At 36.1% G+C, this 15,578-nt stretch overlaps 4 protein-coding genes and 2 long non-coding RNA genes across 7 annotated transcripts in view; 4 read left to right on the top strand and 2 right to left on the bottom strand.

Moving 5' to 3' along the window:
- Window positions 1-1,262: 1,262 nt before the first annotated feature.
- LOC111498644 (E3 ubiquitin-protein ligase SGR9, amyloplastic) lies at window positions 1,263-2,416 on the top strand. Its single transcript, XM_023149969.1, has one exon. The coding sequence runs from the start codon at window positions 1,387-1,389 to the stop codon at window positions 2,227-2,229; it is 843 nt and encodes a 280-aa protein (XP_023005737.1). The 5' UTR covers window positions 1,263-1,386; the 3' UTR covers window positions 2,230-2,416.
- Window positions 2,417-3,093: 677 nt separating this feature from the next.
- On the bottom strand, window positions 3,094-5,315 carry LOC111498646. The gene is made up of 2 exons (XR_002720822.1): window positions 4,932-5,315; window positions 3,094-3,435 (listed from the first exon to the last, which is right to left on the bottom strand). It is a non-coding gene; the product is annotated as an uncharacterized LOC111498646 (long non-coding RNA).
- Window positions 4,209-5,625, top strand: LOC111498645. The gene is made up of 3 exons (XM_023149970.1): window positions 4,209-4,376; window positions 4,615-4,735; window positions 4,833-5,625. The coding sequence occupies exons 1-3, from the start codon at window positions 4,342-4,344 to the stop codon at window positions 5,361-5,363; spliced, it is 687 nt and encodes a 228-aa protein (XP_023005738.1). The 5' UTR covers window positions 4,209-4,341; the 3' UTR covers window positions 5,364-5,625.
- A 1,860-nt stretch (window positions 5,626-7,485) lies between these two features.
- On the top strand, window positions 7,486-10,280 carry LOC111498648 (probable protein phosphatase 2C 38). Its single transcript, XM_023149973.1, has 5 exons — window positions 7,486-8,167; window positions 8,328-8,795; window positions 8,926-9,293; window positions 9,407-9,643; window positions 9,758-10,280. Exons 2-5 carry the CDS (start codon window positions 8,516-8,518, stop codon window positions 9,977-9,979), a joined length of 1,107 nt encoding a protein of 368 aa, XP_023005741.1. The 5' UTR covers window positions 7,486-8,167; window positions 8,328-8,515; the 3' UTR covers window positions 9,980-10,280.
- LOC111498649 lies at window positions 9,702-11,648 on the bottom strand. Of its 2 annotated transcripts, none has more exons than XR_002720823.1 (5): window positions 11,129-11,648; window positions 10,882-11,012; window positions 10,527-10,770; window positions 9,830-9,979; window positions 9,702-9,751 (listed from the first exon to the last, which is right to left on the bottom strand). It is a non-coding gene; the product is annotated as an uncharacterized LOC111498649 (long non-coding RNA). The 2 variants fall into 2 exon arrangements; XR_002720824.1 differs by having other exon boundaries at window positions 10,527-10,625.
- Window positions 11,649-13,256: 1,608 nt separating this feature from the next.
- LOC111498806 (glutathione S-transferase L3-like) overlaps window positions 13,257-15,578 on the top strand; it is a 3,919-nt gene continuing 1,597 nt past the window's right edge. The window contains exons 1-7 of the mRNA XM_023150181.1: window positions 13,257-13,357; window positions 13,492-13,569; window positions 13,909-13,969; window positions 14,084-14,170; window positions 14,628-14,726; window positions 14,829-14,931; window positions 15,012-15,088. Of these exons, the coding sequence (XP_023005949.1) occupies window positions 13,344-13,357; window positions 13,492-13,569; window positions 13,909-13,969; window positions 14,084-14,170; window positions 14,628-14,726; window positions 14,829-14,931; window positions 15,012-15,088 (519 nt within the window). The 5' untranslated portion in view covers window positions 13,257-13,343. The remainder of the gene's footprint in view (window positions 13,358-13,491; window positions 13,570-13,908; window positions 13,970-14,083; window positions 14,171-14,627; window positions 14,727-14,828; window positions 14,932-15,011; window positions 15,089-15,578) is intronic.

Below are 15,578 nucleotides of genomic sequence, written 5' to 3'. Positions count from 1 at the left end.
AAATAGGCAATGATTTGTAAACCATGTGGGACTATCAATTTGCTGAAAAAAATAAGTATTTTGCCCATAACACAAGGCTAAGCTGGGAATTTTGAAAAAGGTTCGCAGACAAGGGCCACGATTGGTGCAGAGAGAGGGTGAGAGAGAGATTACACATGTGGTTGAGTCTTGTGGAATTCCACCGGCTTTGACGAAAGAGTGTTAGGTTGGAGGGGACAAAGGAAAGAGCCATGGATGGGCCACCCTTCCCTTTACTCTTTTCTGCTTGTTTTGTTGCGTTTTACAGAAAAAGGCAACCACTATCAGCTTATGGAAAAGAAAGGGAATCAATAATAGCATGGATTTGGCTAAATAGATAGTTAGTTTTTATTCTTTATTGGAGAAACTATTTAATATGGTTGGTCCGTTTTAACTAATGTTTTCGTTTCTGTTTTTATTCTCAGTATCATTTGATGTATGGTTTTGATTGAAAGCTAATCAATTATTTACTTTTATTTGATGGTTAGGTGCAAATGGAAAGCTAATGACGGTAATTCTTAGAATCATCGAAAAAAAGAAGAGGTATCTTTCGGTCGTGAAAAGGTTAGTTATGATCCCTCATGACTAGAATTTCTATCTACTTGTGATTGTTAAAGCATCTATTTTATCATCATAATCTAGAATTGAATCAATAAATAACCTGATTTTAATGATAAGAGTTTAGATAAATACGATCACTATCAAATATTGTTTTGTTCTCTTTAAATTTATGCATAATTCCATGTTCTATACTTGACCTCCCATCGAGATTAATTAATTATTGTTTTGATCCTTTTAAATTATATTGTATGTTTGACAAATATTAACAGTAAAAAAAGACATTTGGGTTGGTGTTTCATACCCAATTTCGAATTAAAAAATTAAAGGAAAGAAATGAGGGAAATTAAAGTGATAATGGAATATACCTAAAACTAAAATACCTCAAAATTTTAATTTCATTATTGAAGGAATTCACTTAATTAAGCTTTGAATTACAAATAAAGAAAATAATTAAAGAAAATCCAAAATTTAAAAAGCTAATAAAAATACTTTGAAAAATAGAAGAGCTGAAATTCCATTATAATCTAAGAATTAAATTTTTACATGTTATTTAGCTTATTAATTAAGACACTGAAATCCCATCAAGTGTTAAAAATAAATAAATAATAAATAAAAAAGAAGATTTTTTTTTCCATTAAAAGTTTAGTTTTTTTTTTTTCTTTAAAAATATCTAAATAATCAGTTATTAAGATAATTTAATATTTGAGCCGATAATAGGCAACAGCCAAATGGGTAACTTGGGATCCACATTAAAAGGTTCACACATCTCCTCTAAACTGAAGAGCAATCCGCTCGCGAGATCCCATAATGGAAGAATTAAAACCCTCCACTGTAATCATGGCCGCCCTCTCCACACTCTCTCCGCCGCATCTCTCCGATCTCTCCCACTCCATTTTCTCCGACGTCCACACCAGCCGCCGCCGCCTCACCTTCATCCTCTCTTCTCCAACCCTCTTTTCCTTCACTCTCCGCCACCTCAATTCCCTTTCCCTTTCCCACAAATCTCTCCTCGTCGCCCGCTTCCTTCTATCAGCCCTCCGCCGCCTCTCCCGTCCCTTCCAGACGCCGTCGAAGTCCTTCCCCCACCACCCTTCTACCGCCTTCGTTACCCCTCGCGACCTCGACGCCGCCGTCCTCCTCCTCCTTCTCTGCGATGTACGCCAGCATAATCCGGCCGCCCTCGAAACTCCGATCACCCATTGGCGATCGACCCTCTGTCGAATCTACTCCGATTCCCTCTTGACGATCTCTGGCATCGCCACCGGCGGCTCCGGGGCCATTATTCCGTACATTGAGACTGTGGGCAGGTGCTGGAAATTCGTGGGATTTGTTGTGAGCCGCAACGGCGGGAAGGCCCGGAGAGAGGTGGCGGCGTCGCCTGTCGCAGTGGTGGAGTTGCCGTCGGTGGCGGTGGGCGGCTGTATGGCGGTGGAATGTGTGATTTGTAAAGAGGAGATGAATGAAGGGAGAGACGCGTGTCAATTGCCTTGTGAGCACTTATTCCATTGGCTCTGTATTCTGCCATGGTTGAGGAAGAGGAACACGTGTCCCTGTTGCAGGTTTCAGCTTCCCACAGATGATATCTTCGGCGAGATCCAACGGCTCTGGGACATCCTCGTCAAGGTGGGCTCCCCATCTGATGGAGATTAACGGTCAAGATTGAACCGTTCTACGGAAGTATCACAGAACCAGATGCAGGGATTTGATTAACTCGGTTAGGCTAGTTTACACGTGCGGAGGAAACTAGAGGCCTGTATGGTATTAACCACAATGGGTCGTCGTTAGGGGAAGGGGAGAAGATGGGGTTTGATAACGACACGTGTGGTTCACCTAAGGAAGAAAACGATCAAATGAGATTTTTATTTTTTAGGGTTTAGGAATTGAGGGAAAATTGCTTGTGAATAAGCATTTTTGTATTTTGTTTTGTAGTGTTCATTCATTGTTTTCGCTTTGTTTATGATGTACAGAAGATTTAGAACTGTATAGTTGATTTTTATAAATTAATATTTTAGTCCATTTTAGTCATGGGGCTTTCTAGAGCATATTATACCATACTAAGTTCACACATTTAAATTTAATTCAATCCAAAATTTGTGTTTTATCGTTTTCCGGAAAACATGATGTTAATAAAAATTACAACAAATTACACTTGATCATTTATAGACGGTCAAGACTATTTTTGATGTTGACAAAACGTGAACATAATGGAATAAGTTTTTAAGTATCATATTCTCGAAGCACCAAACAATGAGCTATTAATAACTTTTGAAAGAATAACGATGTTTTAAGAAATAGAAGTAAAGTACAGAAGTATTTTTCAAAATGCATGGTCCCTTTAATCAATAAACCATATCCACAATTTCTATATTCCATAATGCATCCATAGTCTTATTTATAATCTAGCACGACTCTTAGTATACTTACCTTTTAAAGTTTTAAAGTTCGTGCAAGTAATTTAAAATTTTGTTCTCTAGCTGAATATATATAATATGACCAGAAAATTAGCAAGCTTTGTCCTCGAAACGAATATGAATTTTCAAGCATTTTATTTAATTTTAAAACATTAATTAAGACCAATTAATTTAGTAATAAGGTCTTAATTCCTTACGAACGACATATCGTTTGGAAGAAATGGGAAGAAGATAACGTACCGAGGAAGCATTCATCTAGCAGCGGAGAGACAGGATCACATGTGCCGACACCTCGTTTTGCCGAGGCGATGGGAGTAACAAACGACACCGTCTTTCTTGGAATATAGTAAACGCACAGGGTATAATTCGGAATGTCGGCGAACCTTACGTATTTTGGGCCCACTTCTTGACTGGAAATAAGACTACATGTCGTTTTTCTCTTACCCTACAGGAGGACATTAATTAACATATAATTCTTCTATTAAATTGACAATTTGTAATTATTCCATGGTATTGTTAACAAAACGTTAAATGTATCGAATAAAATTTGAACTACGGGAATTTTTATAAGGGCATTTAGACAATATAAAAACATTTTTTTATATAAAGAAAAAAAAGAGATTCAATCAATAAATAAAATATAATTGTACTTTGTAATTTTTTTAGTATTTTCAAAAATTTAAAAACAAGATCTTAATTTCAAAAATTGTTCAAAATGCGTTTGATGGTATATTTATATATAATAAAAATAGTTGTAATATTAATTAAATATTTTATAAAATTTCAAGCTTAAACAAACAAACAAAAGTAAAAAAAAAAAAAAAAGAAAAAGAAATCACCATTCAAAATCACTATCAAACGGGTCCTAAATTATCAGGTTACAATAAATTGAATCATTTTCTATATTTCCAATATTTTTTCTATCATTCAAGGTCAGATAAATGGAATGTTAGATACTTTTCTGGTCCAGCTTGAACTTGAGTTCCCTTTCAATCCAAGCTGTGTGAAATAGCCGGGAACCAGTTCTAGGGAAGGATATTTAATGCATTCTTGCCTTTTGCTGTTATTGTTGAAAGAGCAGAATGTCTATGATTGGGAACTGTGGGTTGAGTTCGGTTTGGTATTTAAAGAGCAATAAATGGATGGAATAAATGACAATGTTTAAACTTGGAAATAGATGAATCAAGACAGAATTACCAAACAGATGCCAGTTTTGCTCAGGATCTCCAGCATCTGAAGAAGACAGATTTTCAAAAAAGTTCCTTAAAAAAAATTGTTAAAGAGAGTTCATCTTTCCACTTTTTTTGACTATTTGAGATCTAATCCAAGCAGTTGTTCCAAGGCCAAGAAAATGGCACATAGTACCAAGGTGGACATCAAATGGAGGTCTCTCTCTCTCTTTCTCTTGCTCTAGACTTAAACTCTGATCTGGGTAGTGGTTTTGTCCAATCTCTCTTTCTCTCTATAATGGTGTTATCTATTTTCTCTCTAAAATTTGACGTAGGTTTTGTGCCATCTATCTTTTTCTCTAAAATGTGATGTGGGTATCTTTTTCTCTAAAATGTGATGTGGGTTTTGTGCTATGTACCTATCTTTCTAAACTTTGATGTGGATTTTGTGGCAGTGGCAACACAATGGAAGGAAGTGAAGTTTTGAAAACAATGGAGTGCCTGAGAAGAAGATTACTGGCAGAGAGGCAAGCATCATTACTTGCCAAAGAGGAGGCAGAGCTCATGGGCAAAAGGGTACTACCAATGCCAAAGTTCTCCTTGACTTTAGATCATAATTTGGTCCATTTTCCCTATTGTATTTCTTTCAAGCATTTTATCAAACATATTGCAGTCAACAGAGTTAGAGAAGAAAATCACAGAGCAGAATCAAATGAGAACAAAAGCAGAAAAGAAGCTTCAATTACTGAAGAAAAAGCTCGAATCACTTGACCTTTCTTTCACGATGTTGAACTCAGAACCGTCCATTTCGTCGGAAATTTGCGATGAAGATGAACCGAAAACCCTAACCGCAGCAACGTCTCTCCCAATCAATTCGCAGACCATCGGTGAAATTTCTCATTCAGACGAAGAGAATCCAAATGCTCGAGGCACTACCAGCTCGAGTTCCTCAGGTTCAGAAATTTTCTCCAACGAATCTTCGAAAGAAAAGATCGAAAATAGTGGAGAGGAATTCAATTCCGTGGACGATTCACTCGCATTTGTGGCCGTGAACTCTCCGGAAGAAACAGAAACAGGCGAGATGAAGCTGGTGATCAGTGAACGGGTAATTGAAGTTCTTAATGATCTGAAGCAGGCCAGAGAGAGAATTCAGCGCTCAATGAAGATCTGTGAACTTAACATGATGAAAGTTAGCCCAGTTTGAACTGAGAGATAGAGAAAGAAAGATTTTGGATTTGTAGATGGGCCTGATAGAAAAGCCCATCAGGTCCAACCTTCGTTTTTTTTTTTTGGGGATTATTGGTGTTATATAGAAGTTTTTGAAGGTGTGATGTGAAAGGCAATGCAAGATGAAGAGGGCACCAACATGAATGTTTGTGAGCTCAAAGCAAGACATCCACCAAACAACTGTAGAGGAAGAGACGCCTTTTCGAACTCATAAAAGAGAGGGTGAAACATCCCATATTGCCTTAAAAAACCAAGCTTCCTTTGGGACACATGAAATCATTCTTTTCAATGTTTATATATTATAACGGTTTCATGTCATGCTCGAGAACGACGCCGTTGATTTAATCACTATCTAAAAATGAAGACGTTCTAACTTTGCACTTCAACTCTTAAGAATATAATAATACTAATTTTCAATAAAAAAAAAAAAATTGAATAATATTTTCAATATTTAGACGGAAAAGTATAAACAAGTAGGATAGCTAAATTTGTATATTAAAAAAGACAAAGACTAAATTAGAATAAGTTCTAAGGTATATATATATATATTCTATTTTTGCAAGTTTTAACCAAAAAAGAAATATAATTATTATAGTTTCAAGTCAAAAAGTAGTATTAAAATTTTCAATATGACTTCTAATCCTTCAAATTCTATTTAGACTCGAATCTAACACGTAAGAATTCATATTTGTTCATAATTGCAAACAAACGAAATTATTTATTTAATTTAATGCACTCTTCATTACCAACTCCAACTAATTATTTATTGGGTCAATTCCATATTACTTTAAACTAATGACAATTCATCTAAAGCTGGATGCAACAAGGATAATTTAAGCCATTCAAATCACAGATGACTCTTTCCAATTTCGAAAGACACTCATTTTTAATGTATCAAAAGCAAACACGAGTACAAAAATCTAAATATTTACATATTTGGTGGGGGGTCTAAGAGGACAGTATGATCAATAAGATCCAGAGATGATCCCAGAAATAGGGCCTTGTGCATGTACCACTCATTTTGGTTGGTGTAATGTTCACATCACTACCAAAAAATTAGACTTTTTTTTTTGTATAAATATTAAAATAAAAACATTTTTCAGATACTTTCCAAATAAATGATAAATGAAAAGGCAAAGGGTAAAATTATATATATATATATATATATATAAAATAAAATAAAAAAGGTTTTTCCTTGGAGCCAATAATTTTCAATTCTTTTGGCTCTTGCTTCTCCAAATTTCAGACTAAGAGATAAGAAAAGAAATTCCATTTCCTTAATATGTCAAAATGAAAATTTCTTTTTATTGATTTGGCAACAAATTTGTTAGTTGATTGATTAGAAAACTCGGTAGCGGTTTGGCATCGTATGTTTATCATCAATCAGTTTTAACAGTAACATATAATCAAAAAATATTGAAATATAGAGACAAAATTCAAATATTCAGGCAATTTAGAAGAAAAAAAATGATATATTAGAGACTAAAACATATATTTAGCCAAAAAAATAATAAGAAAAATAATGAACAAAGGAGAAGAAATCCACCATAAAAATTATGTGAAAGAGAGACTCTTGTTTATGTCGGATAAGAGTACGATTAGAAAAGAAAAACCCTAAAATAAATTGTAATTTAAAAGAACTAATTTTATAAGTAGGATGATAACGACACTCGAATCTGTAGTATGACTTTTGATTGACAAATTATGAGCTTTGTAATTGACAGAATATAATTCCCTTCCCCACTTTTATCCTTTTCTCTTTTAACTTATTTCTCATCTCTTTCTCCCTATCTCTCTCTCTTTCATAATTGCTCGGCCATGCTGACAGCTATGCAATGCCATATCAGACTTAATTTCACAACCACTTTATTGTTGCTTTGTAATAGAGATACAGTTTTTAGAATTTTGATTTATTGAGCCAAAAACCTCGCTCAATCAATTCCTATATTTTGCTAATTAAGAAGGCTTAGGCTTAGGCTTAACTCATTAATGTCCTGATCTCTATACTACCAAGCCTAATAAGATGGGGGATAATGAAAGAAACCAATGCTGAAACCCACTTTGAAAAGTCTTCCTTTTTTTTTATTTAAAAAGAAATTATTAGGAGAAAATGCAAGGCAAAGCAAGGCAAGGCAAAGAGATTGTTGGATTTACAAGGAATGAAAAAATCCTCAATTGCAGATCAGAAATGGGTAATAAAAAGAGGGGTTTTCTGATTTAGATGACGAAAGTTTGCCTGAAAGAGTGGCTTATGGCTGATGATAAGGCGATTAGAAATGGTGGGTTTTGCTCATAAATTTCAGTTAAGAGGTTTTCATAATTGCAGTGTAGACATGAAATGGCTGAAGGCCCCAAATCCATAAAAAGCCCACCACTGGTCTAAAAAACAATACAGAAAATAGAAGGCAAGGGGAAAATACAGAAGAGAGAAGACAAGAAAGGAGGGGGATTGGGGGAGGGGTGAGGGACAACAATGTCAGATTTGTAGTTTGTTTAGTGTGTTTTTATTATCCCCATGCTAGATCGCATAAGAAAAAAGAAAAAGGAGAAAAGAAAAGAAGCACAGAGAAGAAGAAACTAACCCGGCTCGATCCTCTGTTGAAAAGCTTCCAAAAAAACCTTCATTGATTCCAATCGGCTGGGCTCTCCCTCCCTTTTTGATCACTCTGATCTCAGACCAAACGCTGCCACTTTCTTAACCATTATGTGCTTTTACAGCTCAGTCTGTTCCTGGAAGATGACACAGATGCAAGGGCCAAACCCATAAATCCCAGATTCAAGGTACACAGGACCAGCATCACCTCCATATTCTCTGAACTTGTATTAAGACTGTTGTTTTCTTGTCTCAAAAGGACATTTTGCAGTTATTTTAGCCCATACCTGTCCGGTCTTTATCTGCAAAACGAAAATTTGTTCATATTAATGGTGTCTGGATATATAGGGGGGTTCGTGGTATCAGGAATAACGGTTGTGAGTGTTGAGTATAAACAAAACGTGGAGCTGAGATTTGGTCTTGGTCATGTTCTTGATCTGGGATGATGAATTTTTTGATTGCTGGCTCATTTGGATGATACACATGAAACAGAAACTCCTGTAATTTTGTGTCCAGTGACTTGCCTTTTAGAAAAAATGGTTAAACCCTGCTGGAAATCCCATGATGATAATGATTCAAACGGACGAGTCGATGGATTGTTGTGGTCTAAGGATCTGGGGCACCATGCTTATGGACAATTCTCCATGGCAGTCATCCAAGCTAATAATGTGGTGGAAGATCAAAGCCAGCTTGAATCTGGGGCATTGAGTATGTCCAATCCAGGTCCACAGGGGACCTTCGTCGGAGTTTATGACGGTCATGCTGGAACTGAAGCTTCACGGTTCATCAATGACAATCTCTTCAGCAATCTCAAAAGTTGGTTCTCATCTTCATTTCAAATACTGTACAAACTGATTTCTTTTGGTTTTCTGGTTCTTGAATTATGCAGGAATTTAAGTTCCCACGAGCTTATTATGATGTGTCTTTGTGGTTCTTTGAAGTGCAGGATATGCATCTTTGCACCAGAGCATATCAGAAAACGTTATCAGGAAGGCTTTTGCAGCAACAGAAGAGGGATTTCTCTCTCTCGTCCAGAAACAGTGGCTTAATGAACCAAAGATTGCATCTGCTGGATCATGTTGTTTGGTGGGGATCATATGCAACGGACAGCTATATATTGCCAATGCAGGTGATTCGCGAGTAGTGCTCGGGAGAACTGAGAGAGCCACTAAAGAAATCATTGCCATTCAATTGTCCACAGAGCACAATGCGAGCATAGAATCAGTGAGAGATGAACTTCGGATGGTTCATCCAGAAGATCCTCAGATTGTGATCCTAAAACACAATGTCTGGCGTGTTAAAGGTATCATACAGGTAATTTCCTGAAATTTTCTCGAAATCTGAGAGTGTAGCTGTTGAAACTGTTAAGTGAAGCAATATATGGAAAGCCTCTAGAGTTCTGAATCTTTAAAAGCTTACCCCTGCAGGTTTCAAGATCCATTGGCGATGCATATTTGAAAAAGGCGAAGTTCAACAGACCTCCTCTGCCGCCTAAATTTCAACTGCCTGAGCCATTTTACGTACCAATCCTCAGTGCAGAACCATCAATACTGGTGCACAAACTCCGCCCAGATGATCAATATCTCATATTTGCTTCTGATGGCCTGTGGGAGCACATTAGCAACCAGAAGGCTGTTGACATCGTCAACAGCTATTCTCGAACTGTAAGAATACATCTTCTCATAAACCATCATGTTGATTGAATTGATGACTATCTCCTTACATATTCGTTGCCAAAGTTGTCTTGAATTTATGGTTCAACTTGGTGGAAACTGCAGGGAATAGCAAGGAGACTTGTCAAGGCTGCACTTCGAGAAGCAGCTAAAAAAAGAGAGATGAGATATTCAGACCTGAAAAAGATAGATAGAGGTGTGAGAAGGCATTTTCACGATGACATTTCTGTTGTAGTTGTGTTCTTAGATCCTCATTTGATCAATGGTAGGCCCTCTCCTTGTTCCTTGTCAATCAGAGGAGGTCTCCCTTCGTCAGAAAATTCCTAGCTGATAAACTTTGTTAACTTCTTTATATCATTCTCAATTTATTGACAATAGCTAGAAAAAATTCAGGCTTCTTAGAAAGATCTATTAATTTGTAAGATCTTCTATTGGCAAGTAAAATAGAAGATGATGGATGTAAATGTACAAAGTTCGTAAATTGTTTCTTCATGTAACAAAATGAAACTATATCCTTCATCTTTGTAAATCTTGTTTTTCCACATTGTCTAGTTCTTTACTATCAACATGTAATATTCTCTCGTTTTGAGAGTTGGTGTATAAATTGACAGGCATACAAATGCTAATACACTGTAGGATAAGCAAATAATGATATTTCGTATATATGAACTAGGCCTATAATATCATAACCTTCACCAATAAGTCTAATTGTACTCTGTTCCCCAAGAAAAGCAAGCCTGAAACATGCAGTGAAAGCCAAGTCTTTACAAGAAAGGTTAACTAGTCATTTCTTACCCCATCTGACAAGATATTGAAGGTTTTTCTAGACCCCTAGCAAGTGATAATTGAGTAGAAAAAAAAGGGATAAACGAACCAGAGCATAAGCAGTCACAAGGTCCTTGAAGCAATCCTAAACACTTATGGGCTCCGTCTGCCATTCTCGATCATGACCAAAGAGCCCTGCCATTTCATACTTTTTCAAGTATAACAACCAGAGCAGCAAAATGATGAGGGCAGAGACCTTGTGCTAGTAACTGCTATGGGGATAGAGGAAGAAGCAACAGGTGATATACATGCGTTCTTAGAATTATGGAAGCCTCTGATTTTCAATTGATCACCTTGTGTCAGTCAATCAACAAAATTTTTAGTTTTTCCCTCTGACAGATCCTTAAGAGCAACAAAAACAAAAAAGTAAACACTTTGTTCTGTAGGAAAGAATGGTTTCAAACCTCCTCATGTTGTCACATCTTATTCCCCGACTCAAAAAAAGGCCCTGGATGACAATAGTAATACTATGCATCAAGATTTCAGTGTGTAAATATGGAGAACGAAGCAAATCAGCGACAAAATCAATTTGAACCTGCAAAAGATAAACAAATCAATTAGATAACTTCCAAGTAAATTTAGTTGAATAAGGTCTGTAAGATGAAAATCAGAAATCTATCGATTGTCAATGCATGAAACGGTTGGACTAACTTCTTTGAGGCCACTGTCATGCTTTCCATAGAATCGTGTACTTCCCGAAAACAGAATCAGGCATTATACACTCTAGATTGATTACTGAACAACAGGTACATCCCCCTTCCTACCATTTTACTTGGATCAAACTCAAAAGAGCTTGCTTGAGAATTGGAAAAACGAGGATAATGATAGTCTAAATAATTTTAGTGGACCCTTCAATTTTGATGAAGAGAGAACAGTTCTGGACATTTTTAAACCTCACCTCCGTCTAATGGAGTCCAATATTATACATTTCAAACAAAAGAAATGGCCGCATCCTTCAACTAAAAAGGTTCAGGATACGAGGAACTAAATGGTTATTGGTTAAGAGCTCGGCTTGTCCAATTGGTTAAATGGATAATAGCTTGATTGAACATAAGACTTATAGCTTCTTATTGAATCAAAGGGTACTCTATGAAAATGGAGCAAATCTGGAAAGCCGAGCTTTATTCTTTGCCTCCTCGTCAGTAGACATAGACAAAGTCAATAGCTCAAATCTGAAAAACAGAAAAGATAGTCGAACTTGGGAAAGATTAATGGTACAAATTTCTGTGACACGATAGTAATAAAGCAAAGAGAGAATCTCTCTGCTCTTGCCTTTCTCTTCAGCTCCTCTGTGCTTTGGCCATTTCATCTGGCCCACATACTGAATCAATGGCGAACCTGCAAAATTTCCAGTTCACAAACGAAACGGCAGCTTTTTATATTATCCAACGACACAAGACAGGAAAACAAGGAAAAAAGGATGCGATATGAAGAAGCTTTGAACTATCTTCTGCATCCACTTCGAAAAATGAGAATTCGGAAAGTCTTGTTCGTAAATAAATGCATTGATCAGTTGATGAATTCAATGAATTCACTATCGACCATGAAACAACATGAAATTCAAGTAAGACAGAAATAATGAAATACGAAAATGTTCAGAACTATCTTCTGCATCCACTTCTTAAAAATGAGAATATAGAATATCCTGTTCGTGAACAAATGCATTAATCAACTGATGAATTCACTATCGATCCATGGAACAACATGAAATTCAGCCAAGGAAAAAATAGAATAGTACACACCTCAACTCCTCAGAGCCTAGGCATACAAACACACATCAAATCATACGAAAAAGAAACAATGCAACGAAACCGCAAAATCACCTCTCAGCTCGAGAGAATCGCTTTTCAGCCTCCGACAAACGTACAGGAATCCCGAACCGCTCTGCACGACGGATCTTCTTAAATATATCAAAAACAGAAGCATAATACTCCGGTGTTCTCCCCACGGCGGCACATTGAGATTCAATGCCTTCCTTCGTAGCTGTGAGAACTGCTTAAGGGGAAGGCCCGAAATCGGAGAAACGGCAATCTTGCTGTCGATCAACTCTGCCATTACCAGCGGCTGCGAATCCTAAATCTGGCCGTATGATTATTCTCGATCCAGGAAGAATTTTTTCTCTCAGTTCTGCTGAGAAATCGGTCGCCATTGAAGAACGAATATCGGGACCTTCGCGAAATTTAGAATGGCGATAAAGAGGGTGAGCTCTTCGATGCAGTACCGTTTCTTCAACGCCTGACCGGTTTGGCTGTTTCTAATATTTTTGGCGGTTCGATTTTTTTTGGCGGGTTGTATTTCGGGCACTGGGCAGAGGAATAACGGCGTTTTTCATTTTCCGATATGAAACGCCGTTAGACGATGGATTTTTAAAGTGAATTTCGTAAAAGTGATTTAAAAAAATAAGATAATCGTAAAACAAATATAATTATCAATAAAATATATTAGAATTTAAAAATTATTAAATTAATATATCTTAATCAATCCATTAATTAAAAATTTTATATTTATTAATAATTTCAATGAAATTATGTCACTAGAGACGTAACATGTCAAATTAATGATCATGAAAACATTTTTAATAATAAAATAAATAATAAAATAATCGCGAAAAAAAGAAAAAAGCTATCCACTTTGCTTGGGAGTTGGTCTTCTTAATATTTATTTTTCACCAAATTAAGCACTCAGCCGCCAGCTCGACCGCCACGTCACTGCTTGCGAATTCCCGTTTTAGACTGTGCTCCGGTGGCCTATATAAAGGCTCTTGCCCGCCATTTTCATTCTCACCAGTCCCTAATAACCTCCTCACACTCACACCCTCAAAATCTTCGAGCAAACACCGCCGTGAAGTTCGTGCCGGGAGAAATCGATGGCTACTAGTTTGTGAGTATTTCACGATGGAAGAAATGAGTTTCTCGTTGATGTTCATCTCTGGATTTTAGTTTCTTTTTTTGTTGTTGTTTTTTAGGACTTATTTGGTTGTGTTTTGGTTGTTTGATTTCCTTGTGTTTTTGTAGAAATGTGGTGCCGGAAGTTCGTCCGCCGTCATTAGAGGCCGACGCCGAACAGCCTCCACTCTTCGACGGAACTACCAGGTTGGTTGTTTGCTAGTTAAGTAACAATGTAGTAACCTAAAACTATTTAGTCTCGATACTTATACATAAAAACACATTTGATCATCTCGTATATATAAGAGACATGTTAAATGTTAACAAAATTTTATATGGGAAGAACTATGTCGTTATAGTTTTAGATTAGAAGAACTAAATTTCTATGTATTCAATTTCAGATATCAAATCAGATTAAAGTTTAAAGATTAAATTCTTACTTTGTGAACGAAAATTATTGTTAACCGAAGCTAATTTGTATATGGATTGTCGCTGGAGAAATTCTCTAACCCAAAGATTCTGCAATTTGTGGCTCTGTTTCTAAAGGTTGTATATAGCTTACTATTGCCCGTTTGCACAGCGTGCTTGGATCACAAGAAATTACAAGGTGATTTCTCTGTTCAGTGCTGGGTTATTGCCTGAGATTTTTACTTACAAGCTGCTGGTTTCTCCTTTTGCTTTTGGACATCATTTTTCTTCTTGTTTTTTTGGGGGGTTGCAGGGACTACAAGATCAAATTAAACTAGTGCCTCTAAACCTTCAAAACAGGCCTGCCTGGTATAAGGAAAAAGTATACCCTTCAAACAAGGCAAGTTCAAGTTGGTCTTCATACTCTTTATACGATTAAATGATTTGTTTGTCATTGAACTTTAGTCTAACCTGGTTTGATACACATATAATGTCACTGGGACATTGCATAGATTCGTGTTTTAAATTATGACCCAAATCTTGTTTCCAACTTGAAAACAAAGTGGCTTGGTAATTTTGATGGATAAGAACCAAGATGAATGTTAATCTTGACTAAAATAAAATACTTGAAAGTAGAAACAAAACAAGATTTGCAAGAGACCAAAAAGACTAAATCAGTCCAACAGTTAGTTCTTTAAAATTAGTCAAGATCCAATGTAAGCTAGCCGAATATGCAAAAGTACTCAAGAACCAAATGAAGTGGGATTTAAACATGGTAACTATGGAGTTTCCTTGAGGGAAATGCTTGGATTACATGATTGAGGATTAACAACAATGGGATTCCTTCTTATTTTCAGGTGCCAGCTTTGGAACACAATGGGAAAGTTACAGGAGAAAGCCTTGATTTGATCAAATACATAGATAGCAACTTTGAAGGACCTTCTCTTTTCCCAGATGTGAGTTGGCAAAATTTCTGTTGCTTCGTAGCCTTTCTTAAGCTCATTGAGATGGCTTTACTGTCTAAAACACTGAAAGTACTTCTATCATTCAAATTATAGGATCCTGTTAAAAAACAATTTGGTGAAGAGTTGCTAGCTTATACTGACACATTTATTGGGGCGGTATACCCTTCATTTAAGGGTGACCCAGCCAAGGAAGCAGGTAATGGCCCTTCATCTCTCTCTAGTGTTTTCTTTAGTTATTGTTACAACAAGAGCTGATTTTGAAGAACTTCTCTTCAGGTCCTCAATTTGATTACCTGGAGACTGCTCTGCAAAAATTTGATGATGGGCCATTCTTTTTGGGTCAATTCAGTGGGGTAATTTTACTTTATTTTATTTATTGTTTTATCTTATATCTATGAGTGTATATATGGCCTACCATTACTCAATTATTCTCTACACCCCTACTACTGTTCACTTATTATGATTCATGAAAACACACTAAAAGTGTCTCGTTCATTATACTTTGGGAGGCATTTAGCCTAAATTGGGTCGAGTTGAATTTGACATCTTCAACTCATCAACTTTAATTTTGAGCATAGTGTTTACTATTGAAATCTACTTAGGGTTCGCTATTTAAGTATTATTAATTTAAATATTTTTATAATTTTTCAAGGATTATCCATGAAAATTCAGATTTTATTGATATTTGTATAAAAGTAAGACTTCAATGTTTTTGTCCACATCTGCATTTTAAACTTTGATGTTAAGTATCGTAATTCAAAATTCTAGGAAATCTAGCAAAATATGGTTTTTTTTTTTTTTTTTTTTTTTTTTTTTTTTTTTTTTTTTTTTTTTTTTTTTTTT

The sequence above is a fragment of the Cucurbita maxima genome, unplaced genomic scaffold (assembly GCF_002738345.1).
Source record: "Cucurbita maxima cultivar Rimu unplaced genomic scaffold, Cmax_1.0 Cma_Scf00025, whole genome shotgun sequence".
Lineage (NCBI taxonomy): Eukaryota > Viridiplantae > Streptophyta > Magnoliopsida > Cucurbitales > Cucurbitaceae > Cucurbita > Cucurbita maxima.
Note: the sequence above shows the minus strand (reverse complement) of the source record. Positions and strands in the feature narration are given on the sequence as shown.

Bases quoted from the DNA above. Each gene is read 5' to 3' on its own strand.
- LOC111498645 (XM_023149970.1), top strand. From the start codon at position 4,342: ATGGCACATAGTACCAAGGTGGACATCAAATGGAG. The intron at 4,377-4,614 runs GTCTCTCTCTCT...ATTTTGTGGCAG, and splicing joins AAGGTGGACATCAAATGGAG to TGGCAACACAATGGAAGGAA. The intron at 4,736-4,832 runs GTACTACCAATG...AACATATTGCAG, and splicing joins CAGAGCTCATGGGCAAAAGG to TCAACAGAGTTAGAGAAGAA.
- LOC111498648 (XM_023149973.1), top strand. From the start codon at position 8,516: ATGGTTAAACCCTGCTGGAAATCCCATGATGATAATGATTCAAACGGA. The intron at 9,294-9,406 runs GTAATTTCCTGA...TTACCCCTGCAG, and splicing joins GTGTTAAAGGTATCATACAG to GTTTCAAGATCCATTGGCGA. The intron at 9,644-9,757 runs GTAAGAATACAT...TGGAAACTGCAG, and splicing joins TCAACAGCTATTCTCGAACT to GGAATAGCAAGGAGACTTGT.
- LOC111498644 (XM_023149969.1), top strand. From the start codon at position 1,387: ATGGAAGAATTAAAACCCTCCACTGTAATCATGGCCGCCCTCTCCACA.